At 35.8% G+C, this 22,368-nt stretch overlaps 1 protein-coding gene across 4 annotated transcripts in view; it reads right to left on the reverse strand.

Annotated features, from left to right (window-relative positions):
* The window catches only part of CCDC102B (coiled-coil domain containing 102B), a 340,875-nt gene that overhangs the window by 177,558 nt on the left and 140,949 nt on the right, over positions 1-22,368 (reverse strand). For all 4 annotated transcript variants that reach the window (XM_055296847.2, XM_063636884.1, XM_055296854.2 and 1 more), the window contains one exon: positions 6,190-6,306. In XM_055296847.2, the coding sequence (XP_055152822.2) occupies positions 6,190-6,306 (117 nt within the window). The remainder of the gene's footprint in view (positions 1-6,189; positions 6,307-22,368) is intronic.

Raw genomic sequence — 22,368 nt, forward strand, 5'->3', positions numbered from 1 at the left:
CCTCCGCCTCCTGGCTTCAAGCAATTCTCTTGCCTCGGCCTCCTGAACAGCTGGGATTACAGGCACATGCCACCACGCCTGGCAATTTTTTCGTGTTTTTTTTAGTAGAGACGGGGTTTCACCATGTTGGCCAGGATGGTCTCGAACTCCTGACCTCGTGATCCACCCGCCTCGGCCTCCCAAAGTGCTGGAGTTACAGGCATGAGCCACCATGCCCAGCATTTTATATATACTTTTAAGTTTGGGCATACATGTGCAGGTTTGTTACATAGGTAAACATGTGTCATGGGGGTTTGTTAAACAGATTATTACATCACACAGGTATTAAGCCTAATACCCATTAGTTGTTTTTTCCTGATCCTCTCCCTCTTTCCACCGTCTCCCCAGTGTGTGTTGTTCCCCTCTATGTGTCCATGTGTTCTCATCATTTAGCTCCCACTTGTGAGAATATGCAGTATTTGGTTTCCTGTTCCTTTATTAGTTTGCCAAGGATAACGGCCTCTAGCCCCATCCATGTCCCTGCAAAGGAAATGATCTCATTATTTTTTATAGCTACATTCCAAACACTCTGGGATTGAAGAGAAAGTAGGAAACAGTATCTATATTTAATTTTCCAGGTGTAAAAATTTAATCCTCCTCTTTGGCTTCTCTTGAAAATGTGGCAATCCTTTTATTGTGTTTGTAAAGATAAGTAATTCTATATAGTAGGTAGTGAGAAAAGGCATTTAAATGAAATATGAACCTGGAATAATAGTTGCATTCTTGGTTTACTTAGGGGCTAAAATGAATAAATTGGTTACATGTTTACAATAACTTAATCCAATTTCTATCAAACATGATCATATATCACTCTAGATTCTACAAATAAATCAATGGATTCTGTAGGAACTAATCAATCCTTTTAAACGCAGAGACTGATGTGAAGGGGAAAACATGGGGATATTTTATTAATACTATCAGTTGTCACTGGCTTTGCTCATTTCTTTTTCAGGTTTTGGGCTTGAAGTGAATGAGAAATATCAAGGACTTCCTTAGGAGAAGGAACATGTTGCTAAAGTCAACATTCAGTTTGTTCTATTTAGGTCTTCAATTGTTTGGATAAAATCCACCCACATTAGGGAAGGCAATCTGCTTTACTCAATGCACCCATTCATGTGTTAATTGCATCCCAAAACATCCTCACAGACACACCCAGAATAATATTTGGGCAAATGTCTGGGCACCCTATGACTTAGTCAAGTCGACACGTAAAATTAACCATCACATTATCTTATAAAATTGATGTGTTGATTAAATGAAATCTAATGTTTTACGTCCTTACAAGGCACATGAAACCTACAAACTATTCATAAACATTAGCTCTAAATATCTAGTGATACTCAACCTAAACAGAGTATTTTAATAGATCTTTATGCATCTTTCATTAATTTTCAGTATTTAAGACAAGGATGCACATATTAAATAGTTTTGCTTCTTTGAAGGGGAAAGCTTCTTGGCCTGTTTATTTTTGTTTTCATTCCTGCTCACCTCCAAATGACATCTTCCACTCATTGGTTAATAAAATAATTGCAAAGCATAATTGTTTTGATTTATCACCAGTCTGAGTTATTTCTTCAGTAAAGCAATTATTGTCTTGGTGATTTCTAGAAAGCCTAAAATCAGAGACTGAAATATGAACAGAAGATAATTTTTCTATTTTTCAGGGCACTTGAATCATTGCTTCCTACACAGAAAGAAATGCCTCAACCTACACAACCCAATTCCAGAACAGCTGTTTTGAACTTGAACAGATCAATACTCAAAATAAAAACCAATACAGTACATCACTGTTAGAAATAATTGTTCCAATAACTACTTGTGACTACTAGGATTAAAAAGTACATCAAGTAATATTTTACTAATGCATGAATTTATGGAAGCTATTTAATTAACAACATTTTCCACTGCTTAAATATTCAAATGTAGGAGAATTTCTAATAGTATTTGAGAGAAACAATTTACTCCATCAAAGAAGTAACTCAATTCAACAAAAGGTTTAGAGGACAGTGAATTTCTCCAATTCACCCCGAAAGTAGAGTTGTTATATGGAAATGGGGCTTATCTTCATGACTTAGTTGCCCAGCCACTAGTTTTCTTGATAGTTCTGTCCTTTAAATAATTACACTTGCCAGTCTGTGCTTGTGACTGTCTTAGTCCATTCAGGCCACAAAATATCATAACCTGGGTAGCTTATAAACAAGAGAAATTTATTTCTCACAGTTCTGGAGCCTGGAATCCAAGATTAAGTTGCCAGTAGATTTTGTACCTAGTGAGGACCTGCTTTCTGGTTCATAGACAGCGCTTTCTCCCTGTGTATCCACATGGTAGAGGCATGAGCTAGCTCTCTGGGGTCTCTTTTATAAGGGCACTAATTCTAATTGTCCTCATAACTTAATCAACTCCTAAAGGTCCCACCTCCTAATACCACCACCTTGGAAGTTAGGATGTCAGTATATAAATTTGGGGAACACACACACATTCAGACCATACTAGTGACCAACGTGCTTTGAGTGCATCAAATGTAGTCAAATCTAGCCTGGGTGTGGTGGCTCACACCTGTAATCCCAGCACTTTGGGAGGCCAAGGTGAGTGGATCACTTAGCTTAGGAGTTCAGGACCAGCCTGGCCAACATGGTGAGACCCCCGTCTCTACAAAAAAATGCAAAAATTAGCTAGGCATAGTTGTGCGCACCTGTAGTCCCAGCTACTTGGGAGGCTGAGGTGAGAGAATTGCCTGAGCCCAGGAGGCAGAGGTTGCAGTGAGCCAAGATTGTGCCACTGCAGTCCAGCTTAGGTGACAGAGTGAGACCCTATCTCAAAACAAACAAACAAAAAAAGGAGTCAAATATAGAACCGATCATATTCCAAATGAATATAGACAGTTTACCCTTCCTCCATTCTTATTTTACTTTTTCTTTCGATCTCATAGAAAGTTAAAATCGAAGGCTCCCTTTTTTGATATGTGCTTTGTCCTTACTTTCCCTCGTTCATTCAATTAATGGCCATTTGTTGAGCAATTACGAGCCACACACTATTGCAGAATGAAGCTAAGAACTCCACCACCTAAACTGTCAGGCCCTTTCCTTCCCTTTTTATGCCATACTCATATTAACCAGGGATTTTAGCAGAAGAGAAATGTAATTGTTTGTTTGATTTAGGGCATATGTTTCCAGAAGGCGTCAGTTCATGGGAAAACGTTTGATGATAATGATAGAAAGTTTCTAAGTCAATGACCTTCAATGTAAAACAGAAAATTTCTCTCCACTGGAAATGAGAATCCTTGTTAAACACAACTATAAGAGTGTTAGTAAAGCAGTTTTGGATTGGAAGCATTGAGAGTAAAAATTGCTATGTTGACATGAAAGAAATTAGCATATTAGCGTAGACTTGCTAAGTTGACTTCTGACCTCATGGGACACAGTAAACAGGGTCTTAGAAGAATTGTACACAACTTACAGGAAAAGTTCAAATGTATGTGTTGTGTCCTAAGGCAGATAAGAGCTGGACGGCATCATATTAAAGATCTCAAGTAGCTTGAAGGTGTCAAACACTAGCTGTGTTGAAGTTGGCACTAAAATTTGCAGACTTTCTAAAGAAGGGAGGTGGGCTATTCCTAAGACAAGCTAATATTTAAAGTTTTAATTGATACAGTCCCTTCTTTCCCCACTCACATCACAATCGTCATTGAGCTCTTCTCTAATAGAAGACAGTAAGAAACTTAAGGGAGGCAATAAACCTCAGATTGTAATTCAATCATCAACCTAAGTTAGCTAGAAATCTTTTCAGAAGACCTAGCTACCAAGAAAAGCTACTACTGATGTTTATCAAAGATTATTTTCAGTATTTTATTTCAAACTATATAGTTTAAATTTTTTGAAAGAAACACCTGTTACTCAAGGCACCTAATATTTCCTGGATAAATGATTACAGGTTTTCATTGGTTATTCAACTTTCTATTTATCAGATTTCTATAAATGCAGAATAAGTAATACTTTTGTTCTTAAAACATGGAGTATTTAAACTTGTAGTTATCTAGATGACCAGAAAGTATATTTCTCTGTGACAGCTTGATTCTGTTTTCCCAGACTGTTATTTTTCTCCAATGGTTTATTCATATCAATCTAATTTTATATATTCTGTTTCCTGAGTTTTGTCAATATAAACCCAGAATGTTTAAATCTGTATCACTAACAGTCTTCTGGAGTAACCTGCTTGCATTCCTCAATATCGTGCTCCAAAATCATATAACCATTTCTAATATATTCATCATATTCTCAGTAATTGAAATCTCTTTGCTAGAACATGTAAAGTCAGTAAGAGGAATTGAGATACAGGAGATTTAAATCAATTCAGATCAACACCTACTGTGACAATCTCTAAAAATTAAATTATGATGACCCCGGAGTTCTAATTATACAATATCCTTCATGTCAAAGATAATGCTATTTAACTATGTCAGTAAATAAAATATCTGGTATTTCATCTAAAATTTCTGGCTAGGGCAGTCCCCCTAGCATCACTCACATTTGCTGTACAGCTCCCAAACTGTTGACAACTTACACTAAAAGGTATGATCTCTGGTGAATACTGTACCCCTCACTGAAGGCTGTTCTCTGAAGGCAAGTCCATTTCTACATCCCACACCATTCAGTTACCAGAACACAGCACAGCAGAAACCATACAATATTTGCAGAACCAAAGATTAAATATTAAATAAATATCTATATGTGCTTTCTTCCTTTATTTGCTGTTAACTATTAAATAAGCTTTTATACAACATGTTGTACAATGTTTAATGAAAGATGCTTCTCAGAGCTGAGGGTCAAGAAAAAAGAGGTATCTACTCTGATAGTCTGATTCCTCTTAGAAAACAAAAGTTATGAAAGCCACCAATTTTTCCCTTCGACTTAGGAAGATTTGTATTCAACAGTTCAGCCTTTCTCATAATGGGCCTCTTGATACATGCCGTCTCACCCCAACACCCCTTTTAGGACTCATAGAAGAGCAGTCAAGAGATGGCATTGATATGATGAGGAGGAACACAGGGAGGATATAATTCTCCTAAGCGGCTTAGCTGTCAGTTCCAATACTAGAGCACTCTGTCTCAGAAAACTGTTCCCTTGCGGTATATACATTTTCCAAAATTTGTTTCATGACTATTATTAATATTATTATTACTATTATTTTAATCTGGAGACTGACACTCAGAGATGCTTATGGAGTTGACCAGAATAAAGTAATCAGGAGCTGATTTCTAGCTCCAAAATCTGTATATTTCTAGCTCCAAAATCTGTATATTTCCCCCATTGCACTATATTCATCTGATGTAAATATACTCTGATGTCAGTTCAGAATTTGAAGAGTTATATAAGGAAGAAAACCTAATACAAATCAGTTTTCTACCAGCCTACAGTTGCATTAAATTCATTTCAGTCTGTAAATTGCTCTTACACATTTGTTTCCAAGATATTTTCCCAGAATTATCTGTTCCAAGACAAGTAATTTGTGATTTTCCATTTTTAATGCCATCATGCTATTTTCTATGAAGTACAAATAATTCAATCCCTTCTCCTTTCTGTAAGGACAATAATTCTGTTTTTACCTACAGAACAGTAAAAAACACTCAGGTTTTACACATTTGTGAAAATTCACTTATTGTTGGTGGTGGCAGGAGTGGAAAAATAAGTGTTTTCACTACTTGGTGTACCTAAGAAATGAATTAACTATAACAAAAGTGAATTTATTTTATCTCTCACTGTTGTTAGCTGCCAATAGCAATGTTAATTCCACCAGAAATTACATGACACATATCTTGTGTGTCACTGGTTCTGAAAATAAATGAACACAGACGATCCAGCAGCTGGTTGAACTTTTAAAAAATATTTAGGCACAGTAAGACTTGTGTTGGCTACAAGATAGTTTCATAGTCAAATATTTCATCTTTTTAATATTCAAATAATTCAGATCTAGTTATGGGCCAATGTCATTCCACAGCCTTTTAAATCACATACAAGCTGATCACATTAGCAGCAGCATTCACTTTCATAAAGTAACCAAAGGCACGTCTGTTACCCTACTTAAAATAGTATGGCATTTAACAACAGTCATTTATGTTTTAATATATATGGTACTCTTTATCCAATGTCTTACCTCTGCTCTTAACTCACAAATCACTCTGTCTTTGCTGTTTTGAGATTTGGCTTCTTCCTTTATATTGCCTGACAGTTCTTCCATTTCATCATTATGTTGACCAAGAAGAATGTCAAACTGAAAAAGAAAGTTGAAATTACAATCACAAGATGCTATTATAGGGTGGTCACAGGATAATCCACATTAGTCTTTCATTTAGCTTTAGTGTTGTTCTGCTTTTTTCCTATGTGGATTCTGGCACGCTTGTTGCTGATGATGTAATGATTGTGGTTGAACCGTTTATTGTTATACTTGTAGTTCAAAAATGCTAACCTGTAAAAAAAAATCAGCAAATCTCCATAAATCCCAATTTATCAGTTGAAAAATAGGCAGAACTCAGTTACCTCCACAAACTCTGAAACAATTGACCAACTGGTTTCTAAACTAACCAATTAACCCTTATCTTTTCATCCTGAATATTAGTACCTCAGTATTCTTTGTAATCCTTTTTATGTCTATTTTCTATAAAGCGTTAATAGTATATTAATTGTAACAGAGACAAACTTGGGCAAGTATATATATATACTGCTTGGGCTGATAAAATATATGAAGAACATCTATAAAAGCTGCCAATAAATTTCCAGAGAAAATGACTGCAGAAAAAAACAGAAAAGTGAGAAAAGCCCTACAAATGCAAATAATGATTATTTTCCCACAGCTGTTCTTGAAATTAAAAATTTTCAGCAGAACCGTGAAATTTGATAAATATACAAAATGTGTAGCTGCACACATATATGCTGTTTTTGTTGTATTGACATATTTTAAGCTATGTTTTGTTGTATTGACATATATTTTAAGCTATGTAGGTAAATGTTTCCATCATCCATAATATGTATGCAATCTTATAACAAAATACAAAAACTAATGTTATACTATCTGTTTAAAAATACGAAAGTAGTACTCATAGTGTTGTTATTAATAATAGTAATATTAAGCATGTACTAGTCCCCAGGAACTGAACTTGATATATATTGCCTTAGTTAATGCTAACAGTAATCCTATATGTTAGGTATTGTTATCATTATCCCTCCTCTACAGAAAAGGGAACCATGTTGTTAAGAGACTTGAGTAACTTTTCTAAATTCACAAAGATAATAACTGGAGGAAGCAAATTTTAAGAAAGTTCTTGCCAAATGCATTACCTGAGTGTTAAACCATTATTGCATCTATAATTATAAACCTAAAGGCCATTGAAATAATTGTCTAAAAGGCAATAAACTGATAGCAAGAGGTAGTAAAGGAAACAGCAGAAAATGTCATAGTCCAAGTATACTAGAAATCAACTACAATAATGGTAGAAGCCTGATTTCCCAACACACTACAGAGAGACTCCATGTTCAGAGCTGGTAACATAAAGACAGCACACAGAAGGCAAGGATGAGGACAAGAGATAATACCACAGGGTTATTTGAAAGTCTGAGTATGCAAGTCCAGCTCACTATCATGGAAGTTAAATAGACAATGTAGCATTAGTCCCTGGCCAAAAGAATATAAATTACTTTGCTAAACAAAACAGAGGCTAGTAGAAGAAAAACGAAAGCAACCAGTTTTTGTTTAGGTTCACCAAAATAATATCGAATTCATTTCGGTAATTGAATGTCCCCGTTTAACTTCTGAAATCTTGTCATTAAACTACAGGGAATTAAATCCAATAATAAACCCTTCCATTGTCAACAGAACTCTCAATGAACTGTACCACTCAAAAGAGAGAAGAGGCAGGAAAGCAAGTTTTTATAAACAACAGCAAAGGAAACCCACACCAAATACCTCAAATAAATCCATATCATTCATCATTGTGAGTGGAAAAATCAAAGATCTCTGGGCATGTGAAGAACATAAGAGTGGCAGAAAAACAAAACAAGAAAAACAGGAATAATCAAGGCTGAGATTAAGGAACAGAATGTCTATAGGGGAAAGAAAAAACAAGAAAAGGGAGGCCACATGGAGAAGGAGAAAGGACGGAGGCTCTTAAAATAACTGAAGTAAGAGATCATGGTGGTTTTTGATCAAAATAATGGTGGAAATGGAGAGAAATAACGGGATCCAATGTAAGATATAAAAGAGAATATTAGTTTAAAAAAAACTACTGTAATCACTATCTTCAAGAAAAAAATAAGAATATATTACACTCATAAATTAAGGACACAGCAAATTCAAAAATTTAAATAATAAAATATAATCCTCTAGGAAATTTTTAAAATATGTCAAGAAAAAATTTATTTGGGAAGTAGAATTTAATACTGGAGTGTACTGAAGTTTGGTACCGGTGCCTGTTGTGTTTCTGATCTACTCCATTGGACGGTTCCCATGCACCTACCTCATTTTTACTAATTGCAATGCTGGCAATTTCTAAGTGTCTGTCTCCAGCCTCTAGTTCTCCACTGAACTTTGAATGCACATGTCCAGCTTCCTACTCAACACCTCTAAAGGGCATCCCACACTTAACACATTGGAAAGCCAAATTCAGAACTTCTCCCTCAAAACTGTTTCTCTGTCAGTCTCTGTCACCTCAGTAAATAGCAATGCCATCCTTCCCAAAATTATTGAATATGTTAAGTTCTTTATTTCTTTCACATGTCACGTCCAAGCTAAAGCTAACTTAAATCAGCTTTCCCTTCACAATAGGTAATAAATCCAGTTACTTCTCTCCATTTCCACCATTATTCTGATCAAAAACCACCATGATCTATTACTTCAGTTATTTTAATAGCCTCCATTCTTTCTGCTTCTGCATGAAGCCTCATACTTCCTTTCTCGAGATAGCAACCAAATAAAGCTTTTTAAAAAGCAATTCAGATCGTGAAACTCTTCTGCTCAATTTTCTTCAGTAGCTTCTCAAACAACTTATTATATAAATCCAAATCCTTATTATCCACATGGTCCGATAACTCCTCAGCCCTCATCTCCTATTCCTGGTCCTTATCCTACTCCAGACCTTCCGGCTTCCTCACTGTTACTTGTATAATCTAGGCATGGAGGAGTAAAAAAATAAATAAAAATAATAAGTAATAAATAAAATATTATACAACTGAAGACATTAAAACAATATAGCAGGGAAAATTGATGAACAGATTAAACAACTATACTTTCTCCTTTAAAAACAGAATTACTTTGAACATTTTAAAATTATACTTTGGACTCAAAATAACCTCAATTTTGTCACTTGCCTCTTCAACTTTAGGTTTAGATTAATGGATTTGTAATGAAAATCTATTTAGCAGCTGAAAAATTTAAAGCAGTGGACTTACAGATGCTAACAATGATTAATTTAGTGGAATTATGAATGTCATCCACAACTGATATATCACATTCTTTAAGTTGAAAGTGAGAGAAATAGAAAATACTGTATAAGGTGAATTACTCAGCATTACAAAGCATTTTCCAAGTTCCTGTCCTTTTGTTTAATATTTATTTAGTATATTCTCTGGTAAGCCTTCTTTTTTTCCTGTGTTTGTCCCATAATGTAACTCCAAAATCACTGTTTAAAAATCCTCTGTTTGTACTGCAGTGTTTATGAAAATTTAAACCAGGCAATTTGCCATATCCTTGATCTCAGAAATATCTGCTATAATTCACTTCTGCAAAATTATCAGTACTATATATAAATATGTATTCTATATTCAGATATGCATGGAATGGAAAAAACTGAAGATGATGTCTAAGAAACAAAAGTGCTGTGTAACGTAAAGTATTTTCTTATTCATATATGGTAGAAAAAGAAAAATAATTACAAAAAGGCAAAAAAGTAACACACCCTATTGTCATTTTGCCTCACATTTTAACCTTCAAAATGACCTAAAAGGATTAAGTAGTTAATGCAGACTCCAAAGTTCTGCTCTTTGTGAAATCATGCACCAAATATTTAAGTCAATATTATTAACCATGTAGAGTTATTCAATCTCCCGAAACACCAAATCTACCATTTCTCCCATAACTTTCAACAAATGATCTTTCAACTTCTTTCATAGAGAAATAGGAGCTAAGGACCTCCTACTTCCTGTGATGAAACATACAAATTTGCATGCCTTTACAGAGACATCTATTCCAAAATATCTCTTCTAAAGTCAAAGTCTGATCACTTCAGTTGTACTTAGAATTTCATACCTTTAGGCCGGGCGCGGTGGCTCACGCTTGTAATCCCAGCACTTTGGGAGGCCGAGGCGGGCGGATCACGAGGTCAGGAGATCGAGACCACGGTGAAACCACGTCTCTACTAAAAATACAAACAATTAGCCGGGCATGGTGGCGGGCGCCTGTAGTCCCAGCTACTCAGAGAGGCTGAGGCAGGAGAATGGCGTGAACTCGGGAGGCGGAGCTTGCACTGAGCCAAGATTGTGCCACTGCACTCCAGCCTAGGTGACAGAGCGAGACTCCGTCTCAAAAAAAAAAAAAAAAAAAAAAAAGAATTTCATACCTTTAGGGTACTTGGCAAACTCATTCTAAGAGTTGTTTCTCTCGTGTACCTTGAAATTTTCTTGGTTTCCTCCCCATTAACATTTAATTGCTCAATACTTTCCATTTAGGTTGGGGATGAGGGAGTGTGGGAGATCAAGGGTCGAAGGATAATCTTTTCTTTATTACTATTATGATTATACTTTAAGTTCTGGGATACATGGGCAGAATGTGCAGGTTTGTTACATAGGTATACATGTTTCATGGTGTTTTGCTGCACCTATTGATCCATCATCTAGGTTTTAAGCCCAGCATGCCTTTGTCCTAATGCTCTCGCTCCCCTTGCCCCCCGACCACCCTCTGACAGGCTCCGGTGTGTGATGTTCCCCTCCCTGTGTCTACGAGTTTTCATTGTTCAACTCCCACTTACGAGTGAGAACAAGCGGTGTTTGGTTTTCTGTTCCTGTGTTAGTTTGCTGAGAACTATGGTTTCCAGAGGCCTCAGAAATAACACCACACATCTACAACCATCTGATCTTCGACAAACCTGACAAAAACCAGCAATTGGGAAAGGATTTCCTATTTAATAAATAGTGCTGGGAATACTGGCTAGCCATATGCAGAAAACTGAAACTGGACCCTTTCCTTACACCTTACACAAGAATTAGCTCAAGATGGATTAAAGACTTAAACATAAAACCTAAAACCATAAAAAACCTAGAAGAAAACCTAGACAATACCATTCAGGACATAGGCATGGGAAAAGACTTGATGACTAAAACCCCAAAAGCAATTGCAACGAAAACCAAAATTGACAGATGGGATCTAATTAAACTAAAGAGCTTCTAAACAGCAAAAGAAACTATCATCAGAGTGAACAGGCAACCTCCAGAATGGGAGAACATTTTTGTAATCTATCCATCCGACAAACATCTAATATCCAGAATCTACAAGGAACTTGAAGAGATTTACAAAAAGGATGATCTTTTATCCAGTCTTGGAGCTTCCACTCAAGTTCTTTGTTTCCTCTTACCATCAAGTGCCTTGAAAGAGTTGCTGCACTTACCTTTCTCACTTGCTTCTGCTACCAGCATTCCTCATACTTTCCACCACACAATATTCAGTTCTGCCCTTACTTGACTCCTTGGCATAATTATACACAGTTGACAATGCCCTTGTTCAAAGACTCTCTTCCTTGGGCTTATGCAAAGAATGGTTTTCCTGCTTCCCTCCTGGTTGGATTTCTGTGCAGTTTTCCCTTTTCTCTGTCTTGCTTGGTGTCAATCCTCAATGCCCCAACCCATAGTCATCCCATCTACTGTCATGGCTTAAGCCATCATCTCTCTGCTCATTGTTCAACTTTCCTTTCTACATTCATAAATCCAAAATCCCACCAAACACTTCCAACTCAACCTCAACATACTCAGAACCAAATTCCCTGTCTTTTTCCCTCACATTTTTCTTCTTGTTGCTGTGTTCTCTTGGTGAATGGCCGCCTGGCTGATAAGGTCAGAAATCTTTAACTTCTCCTTCTCTGTCACCTCCCCTGTGCCTTCATGCATTTGCAACATCCATTTAATCACCAATCATTGTCACTTCCTTCACCTGAATATTTCTCAGCTATCCACATACCTCCTCCATCACCAAGCTCAGGACACGTGAATATTTCTACCTAGATTACTGTAACAGGCTCATAACAGTTTCCTCATCATGCTCACCCCACAAATCTCTTCTTCACACTAAGTTTGAGTCATTTTTTGAAATTGTGATCAGATTGAGCTTGGTCAATAAATTTTATTAGCTCTCCCCATTGCCTTCATGTTGATACACACATTTTTAATGTGGTCCTTGGGATAAGTATTAATATCAATTAGCGTAAGGGTATATGAGCAAGTATTTTACAGTTAGTCAGGTTTTGGTAGCAATATATTCTTATCAAAGGTGAGGAACGTAAGAAGAAATGTGTCCAAAGAGTAGACTCAAATGCAGTGGGCCCAGAAATATGTGACAGTAAGGTCAAGATTCCAATTAATATGTATTATTCACCAATGCACAGAGAAGTCTTCAAATGGGCAGATAAGCCACAGAGAAGCATTTTATGCCTTAGATCATTGCTTCAAAAAAATTAGCCAAAATCCCTTAAAGTAGATTTTACCTAATTCCCTCCCTTAGCCTTAGAGAATGGTAGAAAATACATTGAATTATGTTTAGCTTTTTTTTTTTTTTTTTTTTTTTGAGACGGAGTCTCACTCTGTCACCCAGGCTGGAGTGCAGTGGCGCAATCTCGGCTCACTGCAAGCTCTGCCTCCCGGGTTCACGCCATTCTCCTGCCTCAGCCTCTCCGAGTAGCTGGGACTACAGGCGCCCGCCACCATGCCCGGCTAATTTTTTTGTATTTTTAGTAGAGACGGGGTTTCACCATGGTCTCGATCTCCTGACCTTGTGATCCACCCGCCTCAGCCTCCCAAAGTGCTGGGATTACAAGCCTGAGCCACCGCACCCAGCCATGTTTAGCTTTAACAAATAAAAAATTTACTGCATTCTTCAAGTCAAAATAAGGACGTCAAATAACTTATCTCAGTGGTCTTTTGTTCTCTTGCTGATGTATTTTTTAATTTTTAAAGTTTTTGTTAAAATGGTTTATTTATTTAAACTCAAAAATAAAATTTTTAGTGACTTTTAAATATTTACTTTTTATAAAATGAGTATTTTAACTCAGTTTTAGAAAAAAATGGTATATGGACTTGGAAGCATGAAATTAAGAAGTTTGTTTTTCTGGAAGTGCAATAAGAGGAAACATCATTGAGAAGTAATATGCTCAATGATAATTGTCTGGATTTTCCTCTTGTGTCAGAAGCTATATATTTTCTCCCCAAAACAGCAGCTCCAAGAATGAACTAGTCCCGTTTTTTGAGACAGAGTCTCACTCTTTCGCCCCAGGATGGAATGCAGTGGCACGACCTCGGCTCACTGCAAGCTCCACCTCCCGGGTCCACGTCATTCTCCTGCCTCAGCCTGCAGAGTGGCTGGGACTACAGGCTCCTGCCACCACGCCTGGCTAATTTTTTTGTGTTTTTAGTAGAGATGGGGTTTCACCATGTTAGCCAGGATGGTCTCGATCTCCTGACCTTGTGATCTGCCCGCCTCGGCCTCCCAAAGTGCTGGGATTACAGGAGTGAGCCACTGCACCAGGCCAACTAGCCCTCTTTATCTCCCTCCAGCTGGGATAGATTAATTCCCTTCCACTCCCTCCTCTCTCTTCTTTCAATAACGCTGTGTAGGTGTTAAAGGCATGGGTTCTGGCTAATGAACAGAATTGTCCTTTAGGCCAGCAACCCACAGGCAGTGGCACCAAAAGTCTTAGCCCCCAGGACGGAGGCCACAGAGCTGGCAGTTTCCACTGTCTCAGGGAGAAGGAGCCAAAAGCTGACCCACAGCACAAATCAGAGCCCAATATGTAGAGAGAGTAAGTGCTTCTATTCCCAGAGTAGGCAAGCTGTGGGCAGGAAAAGGGAAGATTTTGCAGCCACTCCATATTTAGAAACAAGGGGAAGGCCGGGCGTGGTGGCTCACGCCTGTAATCCCAGCACTTTGGGAGGCTGAGACGGGCGGATCACAAGTTCAGGAGATCGAGACCATCCTGGCTAACATGGTGAAACCCCGTCTCTACTAAAAATACAAAAAAAATTAGCCTGGCGTGGTGGCGGGCACCTGTAGTCCCAGCTACTCGGGAGGCTGAGGCAGGAGAATGGCATGAACCCGGGAGGCGGAGGTTGCAATGAGCCGAGATGGTGCCATTGCACTCCAGCCAGGGTGACAAGAGCGAGACTCAGTCTCAAAAAAAAAAAAAAGAAACAAGGGGAAAACTGGACCCTTTACCACTACTATGACCTACTGCTACTGAGCTCCAGGGGATCTGAAAGCCCAAAAGGATCTAAATAAATCAGGAGAACTTTGCCCAGACTGGGGATAAGAGTGACAAACGAGAGGATAGGTGACCTTAATAGTGTGTGGAAAGATGACGCTGGGAACCTCAGCTCTTCACATGGCTGCCAGCCCTACAGACGACAACACAGTAAGAACCAAGATGACCACTCTAGACTGATGTAGCTGGGGAATCTTCAAGGCTATTCCCAGGTACCAAATCAAGTGTGAGATCCCACTCCAGATGTGATACATGAGAGGGAAGAGGAGTGCAGACTTAGCTGCGGTGGATCAGTGCTGGCCCCAGACTTCATAAGTTTCAAATAAGACTCAAAGTTCCCAGGGAGCAAAAGCACCGACATACCAAAAAGACAGACCCGTGCACTCAAAGCAATACCAGTGCCACGGTAGCAAATGGACATCGCCATGGGAGGAGGCCAACTGTAGACAGTGCTATGGGAAGATAAAGGGCGGTTTGAATCTACGTTCTTATTCCAGAACCGCTATGTCTCTTTTTTGACTGAGGTTCCCAAAGGAGCAGCTTTTCTGATACAGACCAGAGGGCTAAATTGGGCTCAGAGGCAAGGACAGCCAACATGTCTTCACAAGAGTACAACTATCTTGCGTCCGGCCTGGACAAAAGTCTACATGTTGACATTTTAAATAGAATGATTATATCACACTTTACTGTAAGCAATGATATGTTAAAAACATAGAAATGTGATATTTGCCATCATCTACTTACAATTTTATATTGTTATTTTATTCCTTCAATTTTTATTATCCCATTGCCTCTAGATTATCATACCATGACATGTGAAATGTTTATACTTGAGAAAGTTTTTACTCTATAGCATGTCATAAAAATATGGGTATAAAGTATGTGTGTATCTATTATTACTATAACCCCCCAAGTATTTTTAAAAGTTTCTTTCGGAATGAATTACCCTAATAATTGTTATGTGTACACAATTGCTTAAAAAATAAACAAGATAGTACATATTTTGACAATTATTAAATATAAACTAATCATTTACTAGAAATGCATCTCTTAGTGAGATAGATGAACTTTTTTCAATTAATTTGTGTGTTCATGGATGAAATTACTTACTGATAGAATGAGATAAGAATTATCATTTGTTTGTTAATGTAGGCATTAAGAAAATTAATCACACGTTAGATAGACATGGAAGAAGTTTTAGTTTACTAGAGTTGTTGTGTTTTATTAAATATCCTTCTAAATATATGGCAAAGCCACATTTTTAACTAATATCAAAATTTATTTGTAATTATTTGTAAGCTGACCAGTCTGGTAGGTCATATTCTGATATTCTTATAAAGAGAAAATTAGAAACCACCTGAAATGCCAAAAGAGAAAATTAGAAACCACCTGAAATGCCAAAGGTTTGTGACCCATTGATTAGTTTATTTCTCAACAACAATATTTCAACATATCTCTCTGTTAAGTACTCCCAAGTGTTTTTCTACTCTGGCAAAATGCTTAAAATAATACTGAGAAAAAGAGACAAGTATGCCCTTCATTTGAAAAGTAGATGGAAGGTAATATAGGGAAGGAAAACTTGCTTGCATAGTACTTCCTTAGGCAGATTAATTTATGAATAACCATTTATGGAAGTTGTGAATCTGGAATTAAAAAATATGTACCTGTTCCTCTGAGGAACTATAGGGAGATGGCAGTGGTATGATGATGGTAATTATTCTAAAGTCTGCAAATCTCTCCATAAAACCAGTCGGAGCAGTGAACTTAACAAAATCAAAATTGTAGATGCCTATAACAAAATGAGGTGAAAAGTTATCCCAATGAACCCTAAGATACAAATAGGTTAAGAAAATCTACTGACACTTCATGAATTGCAGAAGATCAGCATCTATTTGTGAAAATATAAGAAAAGGAACAGGTCATGAGAACATGAGAACTCTTAAGTTGGCAATAGTCATGCCTTGACAAATGTGTCAGGCCAATGTGAAAACAGTAAATAAGACTAGGAGAGTTCACACATTTTTACACCACCTGATTTGTGAGTGAATAGAAGAGGCTTGTGGTAAAGCCTAAAGAACTAGGACAATTTTAATCCTGTATACTCTCATAAACAAAACAAAGCAAAACAGAAAACACAAAGCTTCCTTCAAAAACACACCCTCTACTGAGAGGAGAATACTGATAATAGAATTCATATGGATGGGAATAGTGGCAATACAAGCAGAGAAAAGAAATAATCCAGCTAAAAGTAGAGTATGGGGCAGAGCCAGGCATTTTTGGAGAGAACAAGGAATATTTGGAAAGAACAAGGAATATTTTGGACATTTCATGAAAATATTAAGAATAGTCAGCTCTCAAGCAGTGAAGCCAGAAAATGTTTCTAGATTCAATATCTTTTTATTATCAGTACAAAAATTAATTCATGCAATAATGAGCAACAGAAGACAATGATAGTTGAATAATATATGATCTTTTTAAGGACAGAAGGATAAAAATAATGTTTCAAAGATAGTGAAAGTATGCTACTGACAATGAAGTAGTGGAAGATATATGCCTACTATAGAAAAAGAAAAACAGAATTAATTTTTAATGCATTAGAAACAAAATTATTAAAACAATAAATAATGTGATGCAGGAAAACCAGGAATTAGAAAAATGTAACAGTACCCAGGAAAGAATTAGAAATAAAAGAAAAAATGATTACACTTCAGGTCAGGTTTTATTTTCATGAAAAATGAAAAAGCAGGCAGCAGTAGGATCCCAATATCAGTATTTTAAATGAGCTGACTGTACACAAAAATCTCAGTATGCTTCTCTCTGGGTGACCTTTCTTGTTTTCTTCTTTGTACTTTTCTGTCTCTTCTATATTGAAAGAATAGAAAATGTAGGAAAAGAAAAAATGTTTCAGAATAAACTAGAAGGAACAGAAGAGCAAATTAATGCAACAGATGATTCCTTGAGGAAAGATGAAAATAAATAAAATGCTAAAATCCAAAAGTAATGAAGATAGATTAAAAAGGGTTTCAGAAACTATGACCAATAAAGAGAGGCAAAAATAATTCAACATATTTACAATGTTTCCCAGTCTTTCCACTGAAATGGCCTAGAAATAATGACCATCTCAGTAGCAATGCACATATGTATGCACAGACTGTGGTCTTAAGATATTTCCCACTGACAGAACCCTGGACTCTAAAGAAATTGATTTATCCAGGTCTGAAACAGGATGATTCCAGTATATCTTGTCAGTCTGTGAAGTGAGAAGCCTATAAAAAATGGATGTATTATTACTAATACGTCAGTTGTACTCAATAGCCTATAAAGAGGTTCCTGAGTTCTAAATATGGTCACTTTTGAATATCAGAAAGGATAATAGAGTAATAGATTGAAACACATCCAATAAGTTTAAATCCATGTCTTAATATTGATACTAAAAAAAGAAAAATTTATCAAATTTGATCAACATTGAAGAATGGTAGTGATCCAATTCATTATTTTGTTACTTGGTTAAAGAAATGGCAGGGTTGGAGGGAATGTAAATTTATTATGTGTCCAGACTTATTTAAATGAACAAAATATTATATGAGATGAAGTTCTCTTTATTTAAATATTCCAAATAATAACTTGGGCAGAAATAATTGAGCTGGAAAATTATAGCTTTGCAACTCCTGATTCATCTATGGTTCTAGGCAATGAGTATCAGTCTGCTAATACCACAATGAGACACAATCATATATCATGTGCTTCCTAATAGGGAAACACACTGACACATTTCTATGAAAAAGTCTTGAAATTAATTCAAACCAAACCCTTTAAATCCAACTTTCATTTTGTAGGAGACACAGAGGATAGAGTAAAATAGCAAACAATACTACAGTATAGGGTATTGCAAATTAAAACTCTACAGGATAAATGATCTAGTTTTTTTAATGAATAAATTATTAAAAGAGAAAAAGGAGAAATAGAAATATATATATAAACACACTTTAAAATATATATCTAATCAAGATGTCTGCCCTTTATTTGATTTCTGATTCAAATAAAGTAAATAATTTAAAAATCATATTTCTTCATAAATTGAAAATTTGAACACTAAATATTTAATATTAGCAAATGATTTTTAATTTTTTTAGGTTTAAAATGTTGTTGTTATATTTAGTGATAAGTAAGTCTTTATGTTTTGAGATACATGCTGTAATACTTCCAGACAGAATAATGTAAGGTAGAAATGCAAATGGGAATAATATGGACAAAAAGTACTGTTCATGAGATTAAAATTATTAAATATGGCTGATGGAAATGTTGGGGTTCATTATAGTATTCTTTCTATTTTTGTATACAGTCAAAGTTTTCCATAATAAAACCTTTTAAAAAGTAAACTCTATACCAACTCTCTATTTATAGACATACTTGGACAGTAGCCCAGCATAAAGATTTCTGGTTTATCTTAAAGAGCAAGATCTATTAGTGTAAAGTCTTTTTGCCTGTTAGTAATTCACCAACAGAACCTGTCATCTCTTGAAGACATTATTACTCTTTGACATAGAACTTTGTAACATACATGTAATAGGAGGCTAACTTTTTGCTTCTATATATGGTTGTGGGGGTGCAGGTGAATATGGATGGTAGTTCATCTAAGAATTGAACTACTGAATCATAAAATTTTTATAAATAAAAAATATGAAAAGTAATACAGCCTTATTGTGTCTATTATAAATGATTCAAATGGTTGTTTTAAATCAGTATTGTCATTTTGTAATACCTAACTCAATTGCATTAAAGTGAGTGTTCAGTGCCTGTTTCAACAATCCAAGGTTACACATTTTAGCTGATGGCTGATTTTTGTCCACAGAGTCACTGAAAGGCCAGGAAAAAGCCAATTAGAGTCCCAAATAATTATTTATTTTTCTTAACAGAAATATCTACAAGGTTACAAAGGATATCACATGGTCAATAGATAATTCATTATGACTTGAATGGAATATTGATCTGAGAAATGTAATTTGTATTTTATCAAGAAGTTATCAGCATATATTTCAGATAAAATAAAATATCTAATAAGGAAATACAAGATGATGTGTGGTTCTTTATGTGATTGTTTATCAGTCTGTAACATACACATTTAGAGAGATGATTATATAAATTTGTTTAATCAGTAGAAAGAAATTATTCTGTAAAATTACTGGCAAATATCTAGCTCCTTTAGAAATCAATCACTTTCTATTATTCCATTTTTAATCTAAAAATATGACTGATTTTCCCTTACATTTTGAGTTATTTATTTCTAACAGCTTCAGATACTGAATCACAACAAATAATTTTATTTCTTAGTCATAGTCTTCAAATAAAATATCTAGCAAAGTGCTCACCCAGATGAGCACCATCAGAGAGAGAACCCTGGGGGCCCACAGAGTATTCAACAGGGTGGTGATCAGTGCATACTTGTAAGAAAACTAACATCTGAAAGAATTAAAAGTAACAACCTCTAGGATTCACACAAGGCCAGTAATAACCATCCCTGTTCTCAACAGCCAGAGTGGAAAACCTCATAATTCACAGTCCATTAGGTAAAGTACTCCATCCAAATGGTTTTTTCTCAGTACTCAGTAGGTAAGATAGCCCAAGGCTAAATGCTACTCTGGTCCCATCTAACAAGACTTAAAAGCTTCAAGACATGGAAGATATGTTTCCAAGTAATGGAATTAGGACTCAGAACAAAGGTTAAGAATAATTATAAAAAGATGAAAATATTTAGCACCCAACAAGGTAACATTCATAATGACAAGCATCCAGTCAAAACTTATATGTCATGCAAATTAATAGAAAAATATGATACATAGTGCAGAGAAAAAAAAACATTTAAACTGCTCCAGAATAAAAGCACAAGTGATAAAATAAGCATGGTAGTCGTCAAAAAAAGCCATAATGTTCCTCTTAGCTTGACAAAACTTCAGACAGATTTACTTGTGACTATAGCCCCTGACTTCCCCTTTCTTGGAGCATGTATTTTTAAAAAGAAAAACAAAAACTTGCGAATTATTTCTCTGCCCCTTTAAGGAATAAATATTTTCCCATCTTCTTGACAGTTTTATATCCCAGAAATAGTTATTCCAAAGATCTGAAAGCCATCTCCTTAAAATGTATATATTACAAAAGATAGCGATCCTATTTCTCCCTTTCTCTGTGGCAAGGTAGAAATGTTACTTCAGTGGGTGCCAGTTCGCAAAGATAGATGGCCAAATCACAGAGAATAACATTGGAAAACTGAGGCATACCTCAAAGTGACGGATACAACCCATTGATCAAAACTCCCTAACATCCTCCAGTACTTTTCCAATAGCCTACCCTAGTGAGACCTCAATGACTGCCAATGGACAGATGGTAGAACAACTTCAAACCACCTACTATACTGTAAATAGAGTTCCTGGCAAAGAGGAGGGGAAGTTAAATATTTGAAAAATATAATGACCAGAAATTTTCCAAATATAATAAAAAGTAGAAACCTGAAGATCCAAAAATTTCAACAAGCTCCAAGCTTAAGAAATAGGAAGATCGTATCAATGTACATTACAATCAAATTGCTTAAACCAGTGATCAAGAAAAAAGTGTTAACAGCCAGAGAAAAAAAGACAATTTGATATGCATATCAATGATGAATCTCTATGCAGGTATGCTAAGTAAGAGAAGATAGAAGAAAAAAGTAAACACTGTAGGATTCCATTTTTATACAATTCTAGAAAATGCAAACTAATGTATGGTGACAGAAAATAGATCAGTGGTTGCCTGGTGTGGGGCACACCATGTGCAGACATCACAGGTAAAAAAAGTGATTAGATGTCTTCAGGTCTATGGCAATATGTTCCTCTCCAGAATTGAGACATCTACCTGAGGACAGCGGGGAGAATCCCAGATAGATTAAGTCAAAACCTGAGATTAGATTTCCTGAAGTAGATTAGCATGAGGGCATTCATCGTGCCTTAAACTGAGGTAAAGGAAAAAAAAAGACTGAAAATAAAAACTTCAGAGTGTAACAATACATGCACAAAGCTGTTTACTGAAAAATTGTGCACAGGGACAAACGACGGAAAAAAGGATAATGTGCACCATTAGGAAAATAATTCAATAAATTGTGGAATCATCACGTTGTGAAACATTCTGAAGCCATTCAATGTCACTAGTTTCCTTGGAGTTTTGGCCATGAGATGTTGAGTAAGAAAACCATTCATGGGATCCAGTACATGAAAATTACAAAATACTATAGGTATCTGTACATATTTGTCTTTAGTTATATGTACACATATACTATGAGTATATAAGTATATAGTTATTCATACATATTGGCATATAGTTTTGTATTGAGCATTAGGAAGATAAAGGAATCTGCAGTGAGTGATACAAGGTAAGTGGAGCAGGAAAGAAAGCAAAAATGTATATGCAAAAATAAAGTCTACAATAATTTTTTAATGTAGAATAACAGGTATAAATTATAAAAAAAATGCTTTGTGTTCATATATACATGTCATTATTTAAAAGAAAATAGACAAAACAAAGAATGGATCATTATATATACTGTATATGTGTGTATATATATACTGTGTGTGTATGCTGTATAAGTGTGTGTATAAATGTGTGCATTCATGCATGTATATATACACACTATATGTGTATATATAAAAAACACATATAAAGTTCTTTGTTTTCATCCATAATATTTAAATCAATCACAGCTATAAAATAAATAAATCATTATTGTGATTTTAGGAAAATGCCATGTAGAAACATCTTCAAGATATATATTTGAAAATGATACCACTTTAATTTAT

The sequence above is a fragment of the Symphalangus syndactylus genome, chromosome 1 (assembly GCF_028878055.3).
Source record: "Symphalangus syndactylus isolate Jambi chromosome 1, NHGRI_mSymSyn1-v2.1_pri, whole genome shotgun sequence".
Taxonomy (NCBI): domain Eukaryota; kingdom Metazoa; phylum Chordata; class Mammalia; order Primates; family Hylobatidae; genus Symphalangus; species Symphalangus syndactylus.